We start from the raw sequence: 14,845 nt of genomic DNA on the forward strand, positions 1-14,845 counted from the left end.
ATATGTCACTTCCGGAATAGTTACGGCGAAGTACACCGCGAGCGTGACTCTGGAATCATCTTTTACTGTGAGACGAAGGCGGGAGAGGGACTGTGAAAATTATACGAAAAATAACTTCATTAAGTTGAATTTAAATGGCGGAGGAAAGTAAAAAAGTTCAACTAAATGTCGAAGAATCTGCTGTAAACCTAAGCACGTAAGTTCCTTGTATTTTTGTTGTAAATTGTGTTGGTTGATTTTATCGCGCTTAAATAACACTTCATTGTGTTTTAGACATTCTTAAATTTCTGTTTAGCTCCAAGGAAATCATCCTATGTAAACAGATTTTATAGAATTATAACTAAAAATGATGCTTCTGTCATTAATTCTGTACTTGGAAAATGTCGATTTGTCGCTCTTCAGCTATAATCTACGTAATGCATAAATTTGTGTAATCGATGATTGCGCAATGGATATCGTCCGTCGAGGAAGTAACGCAATCGATATTTTGTGCTGCAGTTGATTAAGTAGCTTTTGAAAGCTTCTATTGTCACTTGAGTGGATTTTGATGTTTTTTTTTTCAAGAAGTTACTTGGTTTTTCACAACTATAGTCATTGCAAACATCATAAAACCCTGCAGGCGAACTAGAAAGGATTAATCTATAAGATGTAATCTTGGTGAAAGTAAGGCACAATTATGACCTTATCACTAAATTTAGAATTTCTGGATAAATTTACGGACACCACATACATCGAAATTAGCTTATGAGGCCCAGAGAATTTGTGAGCTCCTATCAACTAACCAACCCATCCAGATAGAGAATCTGTCTGGGTGGTTACAGACGAACAACTCAAGCACTATAAAAAGATCTTGGTAAAAGATTCTTGCTGACACAAGTTTATAACCCTAAGACCCTCCCTTCCCCCTAACCCCCTCCCCCCTCTCCCACGATGATGTCCTTAGAATGTACAACCACTAAATCTCCTGGTCAGATGAAGACTAGCAGTGTACAGTCAAAGTGTCATGATCTACCACATATCAAGTGAGCAGCTGGTTGAACAACAAACAACAGCACCTCATTATTAACTGTATATTTTCAATGTAGTGATTACTCAGAGATTGAAGACAAAGATGAGGTATCACCTCTGAATGAATCCAGTCCATTGATCCATGCTGTAAATAGCAACTCTGAACATGAAAGAACAGGAACTGTGTTTTCATCAATATTCACTCTTGTTTCAACCATGGTTGGAGGGGGAATTCTTTCATTACCATTTGCATTTCAAGAAGGAGGTTTTATCATTACATCTATAATCTTATTCTGTGTTCTTATGGCATCCACTCATGGGGCATTTCTCGTCATAAACAGTAAGAGATACTGTCAAGGGAAAATAACAAATATTGAAGATGTTGCTAATATTGCTTTTGGAAATAAGGGAAAGGTATGTTTAATTGTTTCATCTTGATTATTCAAGAATTGACTTATAGTAGAAGATAAAAGCCTAAGTGAACAAACTATTTGATTAAATTACAACTAACCAGAGTAAAATTAACATCATATGGATTGATGATATAAGTAAAGATGGTGAATTTTTAAGCCTGGCCCTGGTTGATCAAAGAGTGGATTATGGTATCCACTGGATAAATCTCTATCCAGTGGATAGCATAGTATGTTTTGTTGACACTTATCAGCTGGATCGCGATTTATCCATTGGATAGCATTATCCACTGTTTGAACCAGTAGGCCTATTCCTCAAAAGTTCAGGTAACTCAACAGGCCCAAAACCATATTTTGAAATAAAAATTAAATCAGTAGAGAAGCAGCTTCTGGCACCCTAACCAATCCATTTTATTTCTTTAATTGATAGTTTTTTTTGTATCATTTTGAAACCTTTAAACCCCAATCTGGAATGAAAATAAGATCAGCTGTACAAGCCTATTAAGTTACTGAGACTTTGAGAAATGGGCTCTGGTGTTTTAAGTGAAAGGAGAGTAAGTCAGTGAATGATTCAGGCACAGAAAAAAAACTCCTTGTGTTTCCAATAGGAGTTGAACCTACAACCTTCCAATTAGTACTTTGGATGTTCTACCACTGACTTATTGGAAACTCATGGCAGACACTGGGCTATTTAACTAGATCCATGGTAACAAACTTCCCACATACTGCTAGAATAAGAATGTTGATTTGTGATGCCCATGCACAATGATTTGTGAATGAAGATCGTGAATTTTGTCTTTTTTGAGCATCCAAAGTACTTGTTATCTGTAGTAGGTTTGACTCGAATTCTTCCATCACGTAATGTAAGTGAAGATGGTGAATTTTTTTTTTGAACGTTAAAAGTACTCATCGTCTGTCGCAGGTTGACTCCCATTGGGAACCCTTGGAGTTCTTTTTCTCCAACTCACATCTTGAATTGTATGGCAGACAGTAAGGAATCTGTCTGCCATACAATTCTTTTGATGTCAATTTGGAGAATTTGGTATTGGATCACCTAATTATCTACTAATTTGTGTGGCATTTTTCCACACATGTTGGAGGGGACTTAGTCAGTGACATGGCCTCTCACTTTTTCAGGCATCTGAAAGATTCTCCACACTGTCTTGCTTTGTGTTCTACAGATAACTGCCATGTTTTAGATCACGCCTCTACCGGCTTTCAGCTTAAGATAAAAAAGGCTATTCATATTCAAAGAGAACAACCATCCTTGAATCAGCAATTACACCATGTAAATCTAAAACTATCTTTTTAATTCTCACCCTTTCATGCTTTACCTCTTTTCTTGTTGTCACTATTTATCATAATTAGCATTGTTCTACTTACTATATAATTCAACTTTAAACGCTTTGTACAGTAATTAACTGAAGATGACAGAAGTTTCTGTCAAAACATGTTTTACAGACTCAAAAGTTTTGTTGCTTTCTTTTAATTCAAATTTATTTATTCTTATCACTTTTCTGCTTGATCAAGTTGTGTTAAAAAATTTTTAGCCAACACTGGACTATTTTCAACACTTTGTTTCTCTAATCTCACCTGAGATGCTACATGCTACTTTCAGAGAGTCGTTCTCTAATTTTACCCCTGAAACACACACTACAAAAACTGTGTGGTCTCTGATATACTATTCATATAAGAAATACTGTTCAGTTCTTCTCTTACATAGTCACATTGTATGGAGAAATTCTGTTTTGGTCACTCATCAGAGTTACAGGGCTAATTGAGTTCATACTTGCTTCTAATGACACTATTTCTTTTAATCAGATGTATGGTGATGTCAGATGTAAATTGATTGTTCTTTGTTTTCAGATTCTTACTCAAATGGTCATTATTGTAACACTGTTTTTATGTTCAGTTGCATACTGGATTCTGATCACAGACCAGGTTAGTGTTGCAGCAGTTTAAGTTTGTTAATTCTGAAAAAAAAAATTACAGATCTATCAGTAGCACGTCCTATTGTTTGTCCTTGTTGTTGTTCAAGTATTCAGAGATAAGATGATTTTAGACCCAAGAACCACACCTTTTAACTCTTTAACTCCTAAGATCTCAATAGTAATTCTCCTTACTGTCTACCATACAGTTCTCCTGATGTTAGTTTGGAGAATTTGGTATTGGATCAACTTTTAATCCCTTAACTGATATTTTTCTTTATTCTCATCACTTGTCTGCTTGAAATTGTATTGATATTGTAAGGAGAAATTCTATCTTGGTCACTCATGGGAGTTAAGGGTTAAATATCTGATATGAAAAAATTGATGACAATTTAAGCAAGTAAATCTTTATTTCAGTAGTCAAGACTGTGTCCCCCCTTATGGCCTAAGGGAATTGAACTACAATAATTCTAATAACAGAGATTTAAAATACTAAAATATCAAGATACTAAGGACATTATAAAACTTAAGATCACATAGGTCTTAGAATCACGTTAATAAAAACTAGGATATTCTGTCAGTTTTAAAACTATCAGGTGTAAATTTACACATATGCAATCAAAGTAGTTTCTTCTAAACTTCTTTAGATTGGTGGAATAAACAAATTTGAGTGGTACAATGATTGAAATTTTTGTGAATCAAGGTAAAAAAAATTATAAATGGCAAGGAACCTTATAAGGACCAGATCTACATTTTCTCTCTTTGGAAGAACAAATAAAAAATTAACAAATTTTTAAGCCTGTTTTTGAATTATGCAATCATTGAAGAGCCAAAGATTTCTGGAGTAAGAGAATGGGAGAGTATCAAGTGAGTCTTTAAGCCAGGTCTGGACTTCATCTGCTTCTTATTTAACAGATAGCATAATGTGGTTAACTCTTTAACTCTTAGAGGTGATTAACATGTGACTTCTCCCTATAATATCCATACATTATTCAGTAGGCAGGTAATAAGAATATCAAACTTATCAGGTTAAAGTTGTTATCTTGATCTAGCACCAAATTCTTGCAGCTATTTTACAAGGAAATGTGTAGCAGCTAGAGGGGAGAATTAACAATCAGATCCTTGGGAGTTAAAGGGTTAAGAACAAAAAAGTGGCACTTAAGGCACAGCTAAGTGTGTCGCTGGTGTTCTTACCACAATTTGAAATCTTATTGTGATTATTCCATGGCAACATGGAATAATAAAGAAGCAAATGTTCCTGGCCTTCAATAGCTTGTGAGTAAGAACCAATCAAATGTGTCCTTAATTCAGCTTCTTTTATAAAAAATTATTCTAACTTATTCCATAGATTGAACCAATAATTGTTCTGCTATGTGGCCATGATTCCATCTGGTCAAAAAAGATTGTTATATTGACTATACCAACAGTGGTCATCTTTCCAATCACTCTGCTAAAAAGTATGAGTGCACTAAGGTTTACCTCAGTTTTAAGGTAAGGAAAAGAAAACTTTACATTTCTCAGTTTTGATATTTTATTTAATTGGTTAAACTATTTCATTGCTTATCATGTTAATATCTAAAAGAGTTGTAAACAAGAAAGTTAAGCAAAGATGAAGTGCAGAATACATCCTCTCTGTAGTGATTAAAGTGTATTCCTCTGCTCTACTACCCCTGTTTTGCAACACTGTTGTTGGAAGAATTGAATCCACCACTGTGGTCACTGTCAGTCAGGCATTTATACCATGCGAGTGAATCAAAAACTTAAAATTGACCGATGCAATAGCTTAAATGATAATGATATTTTCAGTTGCAGTTTGTTATATCAGTCAGCTATATCTTTTAAATCTCCTCAGCGTCATATGTGTAGTTTTTCTTTCCGGAGTCGTTATTTACAAGTCAATCATAAACGACGTTGGAGGGCCGGTCGATAATCCTAAAAACCCACTGCGATGGTGGCCAGATGACTTTGGCGGGCTTCTCACAGCTATCTCCATTGCTGGCCTCACTTTTTCATGTCATTTCAACATCCTACCCATGCATGGAGAGCTGCGATATCAAACTCGTGCAAACAAGAGAATTATTTTGTATACAGCCATGGGGATCACTTATACTCTCAACGTTCTTGTCAGTTTCTTTGGATTTTTTCAGGTGAGCTAAATTGTTCTGCAGTTAGATTAACAAATTGTGTTTTTAAGATGAGGTTTGAATGTGAAGAAACTTGGTCAATTTTTCTGGCGCAAACGTTTCTTCACTGTCTGGTAGTTTTGCTTGCCTTATTTTTCCCTGAGTTCCTGCGCATTTACCGAATAAGAATCTTTCATGATATCTCTCACTTAGTACGTGCTCGCTATGATTGGTCAATTTAGCGGGCTGTGTTTCGCTGTAAGGCCTGCTAAATTCGAAAGTCTATTAACCCCACCCTCTCTCTCTCTCTCTCTGTTTGAACCCAGAGATATGCTAAATATCTTACTAACCTCGCTTCCTTGGTTCGTACTGTAAGTTACGGAATCTCTCGTTTTCAGCTCGGATTTACACCAAAAAAACTGTCTTATGTTACTAGTGACTAAGTCGTGTTTGTATTGGTCAGTTTTGCATCTGATTAGCTGAGAGGCCGCAGCGAGTTTTCTATACCAGTGGCAGGAAAAAGCGAAGCAAGCCCAAAGCTTTACTGGAATACTTTTCAATTCTTGATTCAAAATAGCTATTGTAACAGCTGAACTTTTTGTTTGCAGTTCAGACAGTATACTGACCAGGATATCACAAGAAATTATCCGCATGATGATGTCCTCGTCAATGTAGGACGTGTGGCTTTAGCGCTAACACTTCTGCTGAGTTTTCCACTGCTTATCTTCCCTTGCAGAAACGTTATTAACCGGGTATGATAGAAAACATGTTATTTCCTTAAAGTTAAGTGGATAATGTCCGTCTTGCTGAGTTGGAACGAGTTATGTCTAGACCACGGGCTCGCGGCCATTGTTAGTTGCATGCTATTTTCAAGATTTTATTCTGTTGAAAGAAAAATTTTCCCAAAATATTTTGTTTCTTTATCGAAAGGAGAAGTATGCTAACCAAACCGTATGATTTTTATCTTCGCAAAACTTGTATTGCGTATTAGGTAATATTTACCTGGATGGATATTAAATATGTTGATAAAGTTAACTTACTAAAATAAAATTATTTGATATTCTTCTTTTTATTGTTATTATTATTATTATTATTATTATTATTATTATTATTATCATCATCATCATTTCTCTTTTCGTTTCTCGTAACAGTTAATTTGGCGGATAGAGTCCAAAACTCTTTTCCAGTCCCAGCCGTCTATGACGACTCGCTCATGGGAGTACTTTAGCAACGCTACAGGTACAGGTCCTTCTCAGTTAATGTGGCTGATAGAGACTGGGCTCCTTGTCTTCATTGGTTACATTTTGGCGTATTACATTCCTCAAGTAAGTTGAATCTCCTGAGTTTTCTTCCGTTGTAATAAGTTGCTTAAGTTCTATAAACTAAATTCGTCCTTGAATAAAGGGGGTAAGTTTCTAAAGAAACCGTGGTGCTGCGTCGGTGGGGAGTATAAGAACGTAATTTGGTTTTATCAACTAAGATGATGATGTAATTGGCCACCATAAAGAGTTTCTAAAGCTGAAACTAGAAACTTTTTAGGGCAGCCAATTTACGTTGTTAACGCAGTTGATATAGCCAAATTATCTTCCATTCGCCCTTGGTTATACTTCTGATGCTCGTTTACACTTAGTAGTTACTAATTCGGAAAACGAGTCGTAGCATAATTTATATGCGTAGCGGTTCTTTAATAAACTCTTAACGACTGGTCCGAGCTTGCCTGAGTTGGAAATCTACTTTTCCCGGAAAACCGGACGGGTTTTAATTTTGTTTTCTAAGAGGGAGCCGAGCGAAACATTGAGATTCAAGAGAAAAAAGTAATCTGTTTCCCGATTGGCCAGTCATCAAGGGACTTGTTACAAACTCAACGAAGACATCAGAAGCTGCAATGTAAAAAAAAAGTCGAAAAATTATTGATAAATCACATATAAGTCCATAAGACGGTAAATACCCCAATGCTTAAGATGTCACTCCACCTTTGATCACATCCTGTTCACGTGCAACGACAGCCGTCGGTCAACATTCTCCGGTAAAAGTACACTGTTGCCCTCTGACGTCGTTGATTTTACTAAATTGCCTGCTCGGACTTTTGACCGGAAACTCTTTCATTGTTGGATGTCATGTGACTCCAGAATGAACGATGAGAACGTGCACTGGGGAAATAGAATTCCAGTCATACAACAACATCACCTACTGAGTGTACTTTAGATCTATGTGCCCCCTAGCAATCAGTCCTTCTTTGGATCCATGACGTAATCATGCTTATGTCGAAATGAAACCAAATAAGGTCATTGTGCTAAGTGACTGAATATCAAGATATAATTATTTTCCTTGTCTTTGTTTTCAGGTTGCCATGGTTTGGGGATTCGTCGGTGCAATTGGGACCACCATTTTAATCTACATCCTTCCGCCAGCGTTTTACCTGCGCGTGCGCCTTCACCCACCTCGACCAGACCTTAAACAGATAGCGGCGTGGGGCCTAATGTTAACAGGATTTGCTGTGCTTGTCGTATGCACCTATCAATCATTTGCAAACGTTATCGATCCTATTCCAAAATTGGTGCGGCCGCATGACCTTAGCAACCAAACAACATCTGGATAAACATCCACGTGTTTTTGCCGCAAAAGACACCAGAAGTATCCCTGCTTTAGTATTGCACGACAGCCTGAAAATGTCACGTGAAGAACTACAACGTCAAGCGACTGAGAAACTTCATCTACAGCTCCATGTGAAGTGGCTGAAGGATACTTTTTGATCGTAAGAGAACGTAGAAAATCATGAACGAAATTTTCCTTATTCAGTCTTCAACTCCATGAATTAATACTTTACGATGGGAACATGGTAACACGCGCATTGAAAATTTAATTTAAAGCATTTTCAATTGAGTGTCGAAAGTAATCTGGAACAGCTTTGTGTTTGCTTTACTTCGCTCTGTGATTGGTCCAGAAAACTCGCGACACTAGCTAAACCAATCAGATTCGAACTAAAACCAATCACGACTTGGTCACCCGCGTTTCCCAGCGCTTTAGACAGTTCTGTGGTATATTTATTTGGGTTCTCATTGGCTCTAAAAGGTATTTTACTTTCCTCTGATTGGCTACTGTGATTGCGTTGGTTTTGGTTTTATGACACTCAATCGAATAGCTTTCTATTTTATTTAAATATTTAAATTTATCCAAATTTTACAGCGAAATCAAGGTTTTCTTTTTTGTAAGGTGACTTGATACACTTTAACTTGATACACTTTCAATATTTCAATTTGACATGAAGTAAGAACTGTTTCCAGAAATCATTCAGAAATTATTTGGTTGCGTTACGATAAAATTTATCAAGGCTCTGTAGTATTCCCCCCCCCTCCCTCTTTGGCAGTCAGTTTTCTAATGACCCCCCCTCCCTTAACGCAGCATCGACTGATTCCCTCCGTTCCCCTGAAAACCATGGTAATCCCCCTTTTCAATCTCCCGACCCCCTCCCCCCTCAGGCGGTAAATAGTGACTGGCCCCAACTATCTATTTCAATATATTAGCAACGAACATTATTTAAATAAAATATTGAAATATTAAATTATGATGCGTTCAAATTATTTTCAAAATAACGTATGAAATTTTCTTCTGACGCATATTCTGACGCTTTTATCAACTTATACAAAGATATGTAATCCCGAATAAAATGCAATTTTTCCCCCTCATTTCCTAGATTACATACCACACCGTGTAACGTTCATCATTCATAATTTGAATTTCTCGACAAATTGGCATCAGAGTCCTATTTTAAATCGATTGTCGCTTCTATTTATGTTTTTTATTTGGTGAAAGAAAAAATTAGCGATAGAATATGGCAATTACTTTTATGGACCAGCTAGCATGATTTAGGCGTTCAGTTGGTAAAAAGAAGCGCGCTAGTTACTGTATTTATTCCATTAAACGCCGCCCTAGAATAAACGCTGCGGCATGATACGGCGTTTAGTTGAATAATAGACCCGAAAAGCACACAAAGATCATTGCTTCGATCGCGGTTGGAAATTTTGAGTGAACCAGACAATTTTTTCTTAATGTACCAGTTCTGATGTCGAGAAGGCACATCCGACATTGGATCTTTTTTCACTCTATGCATTGCAGTAGTATTAACATGCAAATTGTGAAATTGAGAACAATATGAAAATGACTTTTTAGACAAGCACTAAAAAATCTTTCTGGTTTTTTTTTTTTTTTTTTTTTAATTATAATGGTCAGTCATCATACTATTGTTTGCAGGAAATAAATTGGATTTTAAATAAACGCTACACTCGAATCACGAAAAAATTTAATAAACGCCGCGGCGTAAGGTAAAGCATTGAAGAAGCGGAGGAGTGGAAAAAAAAAACAGAGAGGTTTGGGTCGGGTCGCAAAATCATGTAAACGCCTGCAAGACTTTTGGACCCGTCCCAAACCTCTCCCGCTTTTTCACTCATACTCCTAGTGCGCCTTGTACTATTCGCTCCCTTTTATTGACTGAAAGCCTGGAATAAGCTATTATAATTATTTTTGTTATGACGAGTTCACCATCTTGAAATGGTTGAAAGATGTCATGCTTTTGCGTTAATAAATATGAAGACATATTCTTGTTAAACAGTCTTACGAATTACTTCGTTCGTTATTTATGTGTTTAAACACAGTTTTAGAGCGAGTTTCAAATTTAGTGTGAAAGTAACATGGATTTACACTGGTTTTGCTTTACCTCGCACTGATTCGTTTACAAAACTCGCGCCACCCTTTCAATTAACCAATCAGATGCAAAACTAAAACTTGTCGCAATTTGACATGGTTTGATGCTACTCTGGTTTAAAGAGTAAACAAACCATGTCTGATTGTCCACCTGGTTGCCGTGTGAACTTTACTATATTTTGTCGCAATTTGTTAATCGCGTTTTCCCGCCACGGATGATTCGTTTATTTCAACATTGAGTCCTCATTGGCTCCCTCTAGTACTTTCCTTCACTCTCATTGCATTGGCCTTTGCGGTTACTTTGATTCTGGGCTTACAGCACTCTATCGCTATACGCTTAGCTCGTTGTTTTTGTCTCGTTGTGGTCTCCTTGCGTTGCATTTAAAAGAAAATATAAATTAACGATATTTCTACGAGTAAACAGAAGAGAGAAAACGTCTTCTTTGGGAAATCTCTGATGAAGTGCTCGAGAATGTGCGCAAGATTTTTTCAGTTTTAATTGAACGTACTGACATCACGGTTAATCAGTTGACAGATCTTTTTTCTTGACCCTTTACACCCCAACATCAGTATGCATATTATCCACACTTTGTTATACATTTCCTGAGGTGCTGACAAGAAGAATTTGTTTGCAAATCAAAAGGTTCTTTCGTTGGTGATCATTTCCTTCATTCTCATGACCCTAATGTGTGATTCAGGGTGGATATTGTAGGGAGAAATTAGATGCTAGTCACTCTTAGGGGTTAAATCGTGGTACAGAGTGAAACTCAACGTTCGAATGTCTGAGCATGCGAGAACAATAAAACAGTTAAGTGGCCTGAATAAAAAGGCGATGTACCCAACACAGTGCATTCAAGCTAAGAAAAACGCCACAAACCAGTAAGTCACGTTCTTTAAAAAGCGCGAACCTTTTTTTGGTGAAGCTTTAATTTAACAAAATAGTTTATCAAATAAGATCCTCTCAGTAAGCTGTAATGTAAACCTTAACATCAGTATGCACATTCTCCATACTGTTCTCTGTACAATTCTTAAGGCTGACAAGGAGAATTTGTTTAACAATCAAGAGCTTTTTTAGTTGGTGATCATTTTCTTGATTTTCGTGACCTTAATGTTTGATTTACGGATGATATTGTTTGGAGAAATTAGAAGCTGGTCACTCTTATGGTTTGAAGAGTAAAGCAATTGCAGAAAGTATTTTCAGGCTTCAACAGGATTCGAATCCGTGTCTACCTGATTCTGGAAATTTATTTGTTATTTTATCACAAATTTTCTTAAACTTTGCCTCGTTTACTAGGAATCTAGCGAACTAGACTCAATCAAACTGTTTTATTCCACTCTCGTATTCGCTTACTAAAAACTGGGTGTATAAAAAGCTACTCTGCAAAATTTGTAAGAAATCACTTTCTTATACGATATTCTCTACATTGTGATTGGCTGTTGCTAAGTACTGATTTAAAAGGTCATTCAAGGTTGCGTTGATCATGTAAACCGATCGATGTCCCAAAATCACTTAAGGCGGGGCTTCCAGCTCTTGACATAATGTTCACACTCATCATCTGACAGGTGTCACGCACGAATCACAAAGTCTCCGACAAAATTGTAAAACGGTTTATATGAAGAATGCCCTTAATTATATAGGCTTTGCGTTCGAAAAGTCTCATGTATTTCTTTCCCATGACATTTTTACCTTCTTAATTTTTCTATGAACATTTCGAGTTAATTACAGTGAATTCTTGGAAATTTTATGTAGCACATTGGCGCACTTAACCCACTAAAATACGAGAGGAAGAAATAAAAACGAAAGGAAGACAAAAAAAAGGTTGAGAGCAGACGAATATCTTTTTGGCTGTAAGGCTGCGAAAAAGCATATTCTTCGATCGACTTTTACCAAGTTGCATTGACTTCAAAAATAATGTTTCGAACGCGCCGCGTATCGAGGCGTAAGTTTTTTTTAAAATTTCGCTTGCGGTGATAATATCATATCAGTCTCTTTCTAAGATCAGGGTCCACATTTCTAGTTTCGCTGCCCTAAGAATACAAAAATTAAACATTGATGTTTTTGCCATCAAACCAGCCACAGGATAGAAATTGTCATTCATTTGCCAAACAAAACTGAACTTTTTCTTGCTTTTTCACCCGACAGCTCTAAGAATTTATTCACACCACCTGTCACTCACGGAAAATTACATGAATTCATGTGCATGATAAGTTAAATTTTACATTCAGGCTTAAAAATTGATTAACAATGGTTCTTCTTTCAGAAAACTCCATAAATTCACACCTTGTAAATTAATATTTTTGGCGGAAATTCACCGCTGTATAATATTACCAATTTTTTTTATTACTTGTTATTGTTTTCACAGCGAAAATGATTCTCTATTTTCATCATTGTCGTGATCAGACATTAATTCTACATCCGGGATGGCAGTCAGCGAAGGAATTGCCCGGAGCATAACATGCGGTTTTTGCTCTTCTGTACTCGTTCGCTTGGTCAAATACCATGTCTTCTTAAATTGCAGCCTTCCTAATTTTGGAGGTCGTTTACAACGTAAGCCGTACCAAACTTCATTGAGAATATCGCGATATCCCTCCCGGAAGCGATCGTTTCTGATGACAAAGATTATGGGGTTGATCGAAGAATTGCAAAATCCGCACCAATATGCCGCAACGCCGAGCCCGTAAGGCAATTTGGAAACGCCTACGTTTCGAGTTGCTAACACAATCAGGAACACAAATGGCAACCAGCAGAGTATAAAAACCATCAGAACTAATAGAAGCGTATAGATGATTCTTCGCTGAAGTCTCATTACCTCAAGCCCACCGCTTGTATATTTAGCAATTCTGTTCGTGTGCTTGCGAACTGCGAAAAAAATCCTTATGTAAGCAATCGTCATAATTAGGAGTGTAATAACATATGCGACTAGCACGAGAAATAATAAGTAGAGCCTCTCCAATGTCGTCCTTGGATAGGCAACTCCACACGAGAGAGTGCTTGAATTGTAAGCAAAATGTCCCCATCCCAGAACGGGTCCCATTGAAACTAATGTCGACGCAATCCAGACTAATCCGATCATGTACCTTGCTCGGCGAATCGTGATTGCACATGCGAGCGGTTTCACCAGCGCATAATATTGTTCGATGCTCATAATTGTGAGCGTAAAGATTGAAACACAAAAGAAGAAAGACCCTAAAAATCCGTGGAGTTTGCAGAGCGATTCCCCCATGATCCATTCACGCGAAATGCATGTGATGAGCGAAAACGGCATCGCTAACAAAGTTACTCCCAAATCGGCACAAGCAAGATTCATAATAAACATATATCGAGGCGTCTGCATGTTCGAATTTCTGTATACTACTATAATATTCATTGTATTGGCGATAATAGCTACCACCATGATTGAAATCAGCGATGTCGCCTGAAACGCCGCTTCGATGGGACGATATTGAATGTGTACCTCGCTTGAGTTAATATTCATGTCTGCTCCTGCCATTATCACTGGAAGAAAGTAGTAAGTTTAAGGCGCATTTCCGTACATGGGCTGATATAAAAGAGATTGCCGCTTCACCATTTAATGAGATGAAATATTGTGGTACCAGTCGATGATATCGAACCGAATCCCTTTGATCTTTAGCACAGATGATAAATATTATGACATATGATTTGAATCACACCAATAGAGCATGCCAACTCAAAGATGATAAATGTTTCCAATAAAATCCCAGGTAGTTAGCGGTGAAAACTCATCAGATCTCTGTCTTCACGATGCAAATATTAAAAATTAAAACACCAGTAGGTCACTATCAGTTGTTAGGACTTGTAAATTTTCCTCAATCGTCGCATGTCAAATGTGTCTCGTAGCAACATGTTTGGCGCGTGAACAGGTTCAGTCCACCAATGTTCGCAGTCAATAGTCACCGGTGTTTTGACACCTTCAACGTAGGCGAAATGTGCTTAGCTCACCTTGCAATAGCCTGCGGAAGTTTAGAGATCCACAGCCCTTTTAGATTCTGTTAATGGTAATCTCTTGTAAATAATTAAGCCTGTCATCTACACTGACCTACAACGTCGCGCCAGGATCAAAACAAATTTCTTCTCAAAGCTGTTAATTATGACAAGATGGTTTTTCAAAAATGCAAATTCTTGTCTCTAACTTAACAAATGACTGAATAAACAATACTAACTTTGTACTTTACCTTTTAGAGATTGTTGAGTCCATTCATTAGAAATTTTTTTTCGAAAGAGTAGGTATTTAAAAAGCCGAAAAGTATTCTACAATCGATATTTTCGCGACTGTAAATTTTAAAGAATCCTATGCAGGTGTTCGAGAAATTTCACAACGTTTTTCATGATGTCAATGACGAACAAACAAGTTAATGCGAAATGAAAATCTAACTAATGATCAAGTCCGGTTGACAAACTCCTTTGGGAGTGCCGCACAATTAGCAAGCCAATGAAAACACTGTGAAAGGTACTTGAGGCCATTACAGGTCGACAGGGTCAACAAAAAAGTGCCAATTCCGATCGGGGACGAGATGGTGTTGTTCCTTAGATGCAATATCAAAACAGGAACAGGAAAAAAGTAACGTCAAGGGGACATTTCGTAAGAAGGAAAAAAAAACCACATTCAGTTAACATTTGCCACAAATATTGACGGAATTTTGTGGTTTATTCATG

At 37.0% G+C, this 14,845-nt stretch overlaps 2 protein-coding genes across 3 annotated transcripts; one reads left to right on the plus strand and one right to left on the minus strand.

The window, feature by feature from the left end:
* Positions 1-12: 12 nt before the first annotated feature.
* LOC131776208 (uncharacterized) lies at positions 13-10,055 on the plus strand. Its single transcript, XM_059092377.2, has 8 exons — positions 13-196; positions 1,086-1,422; positions 3,285-3,359; positions 4,695-4,837; positions 5,199-5,493; positions 6,078-6,221; positions 6,621-6,794; positions 7,814-10,055. Exons 1-8 carry the CDS (start codon positions 135-137, stop codon positions 8,066-8,068), a joined length of 1,485 nt encoding a protein of 494 aa, XP_058948360.2. The 5' UTR covers positions 13-134; the 3' UTR covers positions 8,069-10,055.
* Positions 10,056-12,010: 1,955 nt separating this feature from the next.
* Positions 12,011-14,545, minus strand: LOC131776219 (tachykinin-like peptides receptor 99D). Of its 2 annotated transcripts, none has more exons than XM_059092388.2 (2): positions 14,365-14,545; positions 12,011-14,142 (listed from the first exon to the last, which is right to left on the minus strand). In XM_059092388.2, the coding sequence occupies exon 2, from the start codon at positions 13,659-13,661 to the stop codon at positions 12,528-12,530; it is 1,134 nt and encodes a 377-aa protein (XP_058948371.2). In that variant the 5' UTR covers positions 13,662-14,142; positions 14,365-14,545; the 3' UTR covers positions 12,011-12,527. The 2 variants fall into 2 exon arrangements, with proteins under 2 accessions (XP_058948371.2, XP_058948372.2); XM_059092389.2 differs by having other exon boundaries at positions 12,011-14,228.
* Positions 14,546-14,845: the final 300 nt, after the last annotated feature.

The sequence above is a fragment of the Pocillopora verrucosa genome, chromosome 10 (assembly GCF_036669915.1).
Source record: "Pocillopora verrucosa isolate sample1 chromosome 10, ASM3666991v2, whole genome shotgun sequence".
Classification (NCBI taxonomy): Eukaryota; Metazoa; Cnidaria; class Anthozoa; order Scleractinia; family Pocilloporidae; genus Pocillopora; species Pocillopora verrucosa.

Coding starts and splice junctions, on each gene's coding strand:
- LOC131776208 (XM_059092377.2), top strand. CDS start 135: ATGGCGGAGGAAAGTAAAAAAGTTCAACTAAATGTCGAAGAATCTGCT. Junction 3,360..4,694: donor GGATTCTGATCACAGACCAG/GTTAGTGTTGCA, acceptor CTTATTCCATAG/ATTGAACCAATAATTGTTCT. Junction 6,795..7,813: donor TGGCGTATTACATTCCTCAA/GTAAGTTGAATC, acceptor CTTTGTTTTCAG/GTTGCCATGGTTTGGGGATT.
- LOC131776219 (XM_059092388.2), bottom strand. CDS start 13,661: ATGGCAGGAGCAGACATGAATATTAACTCAAGCGAGGTACACATTCAA.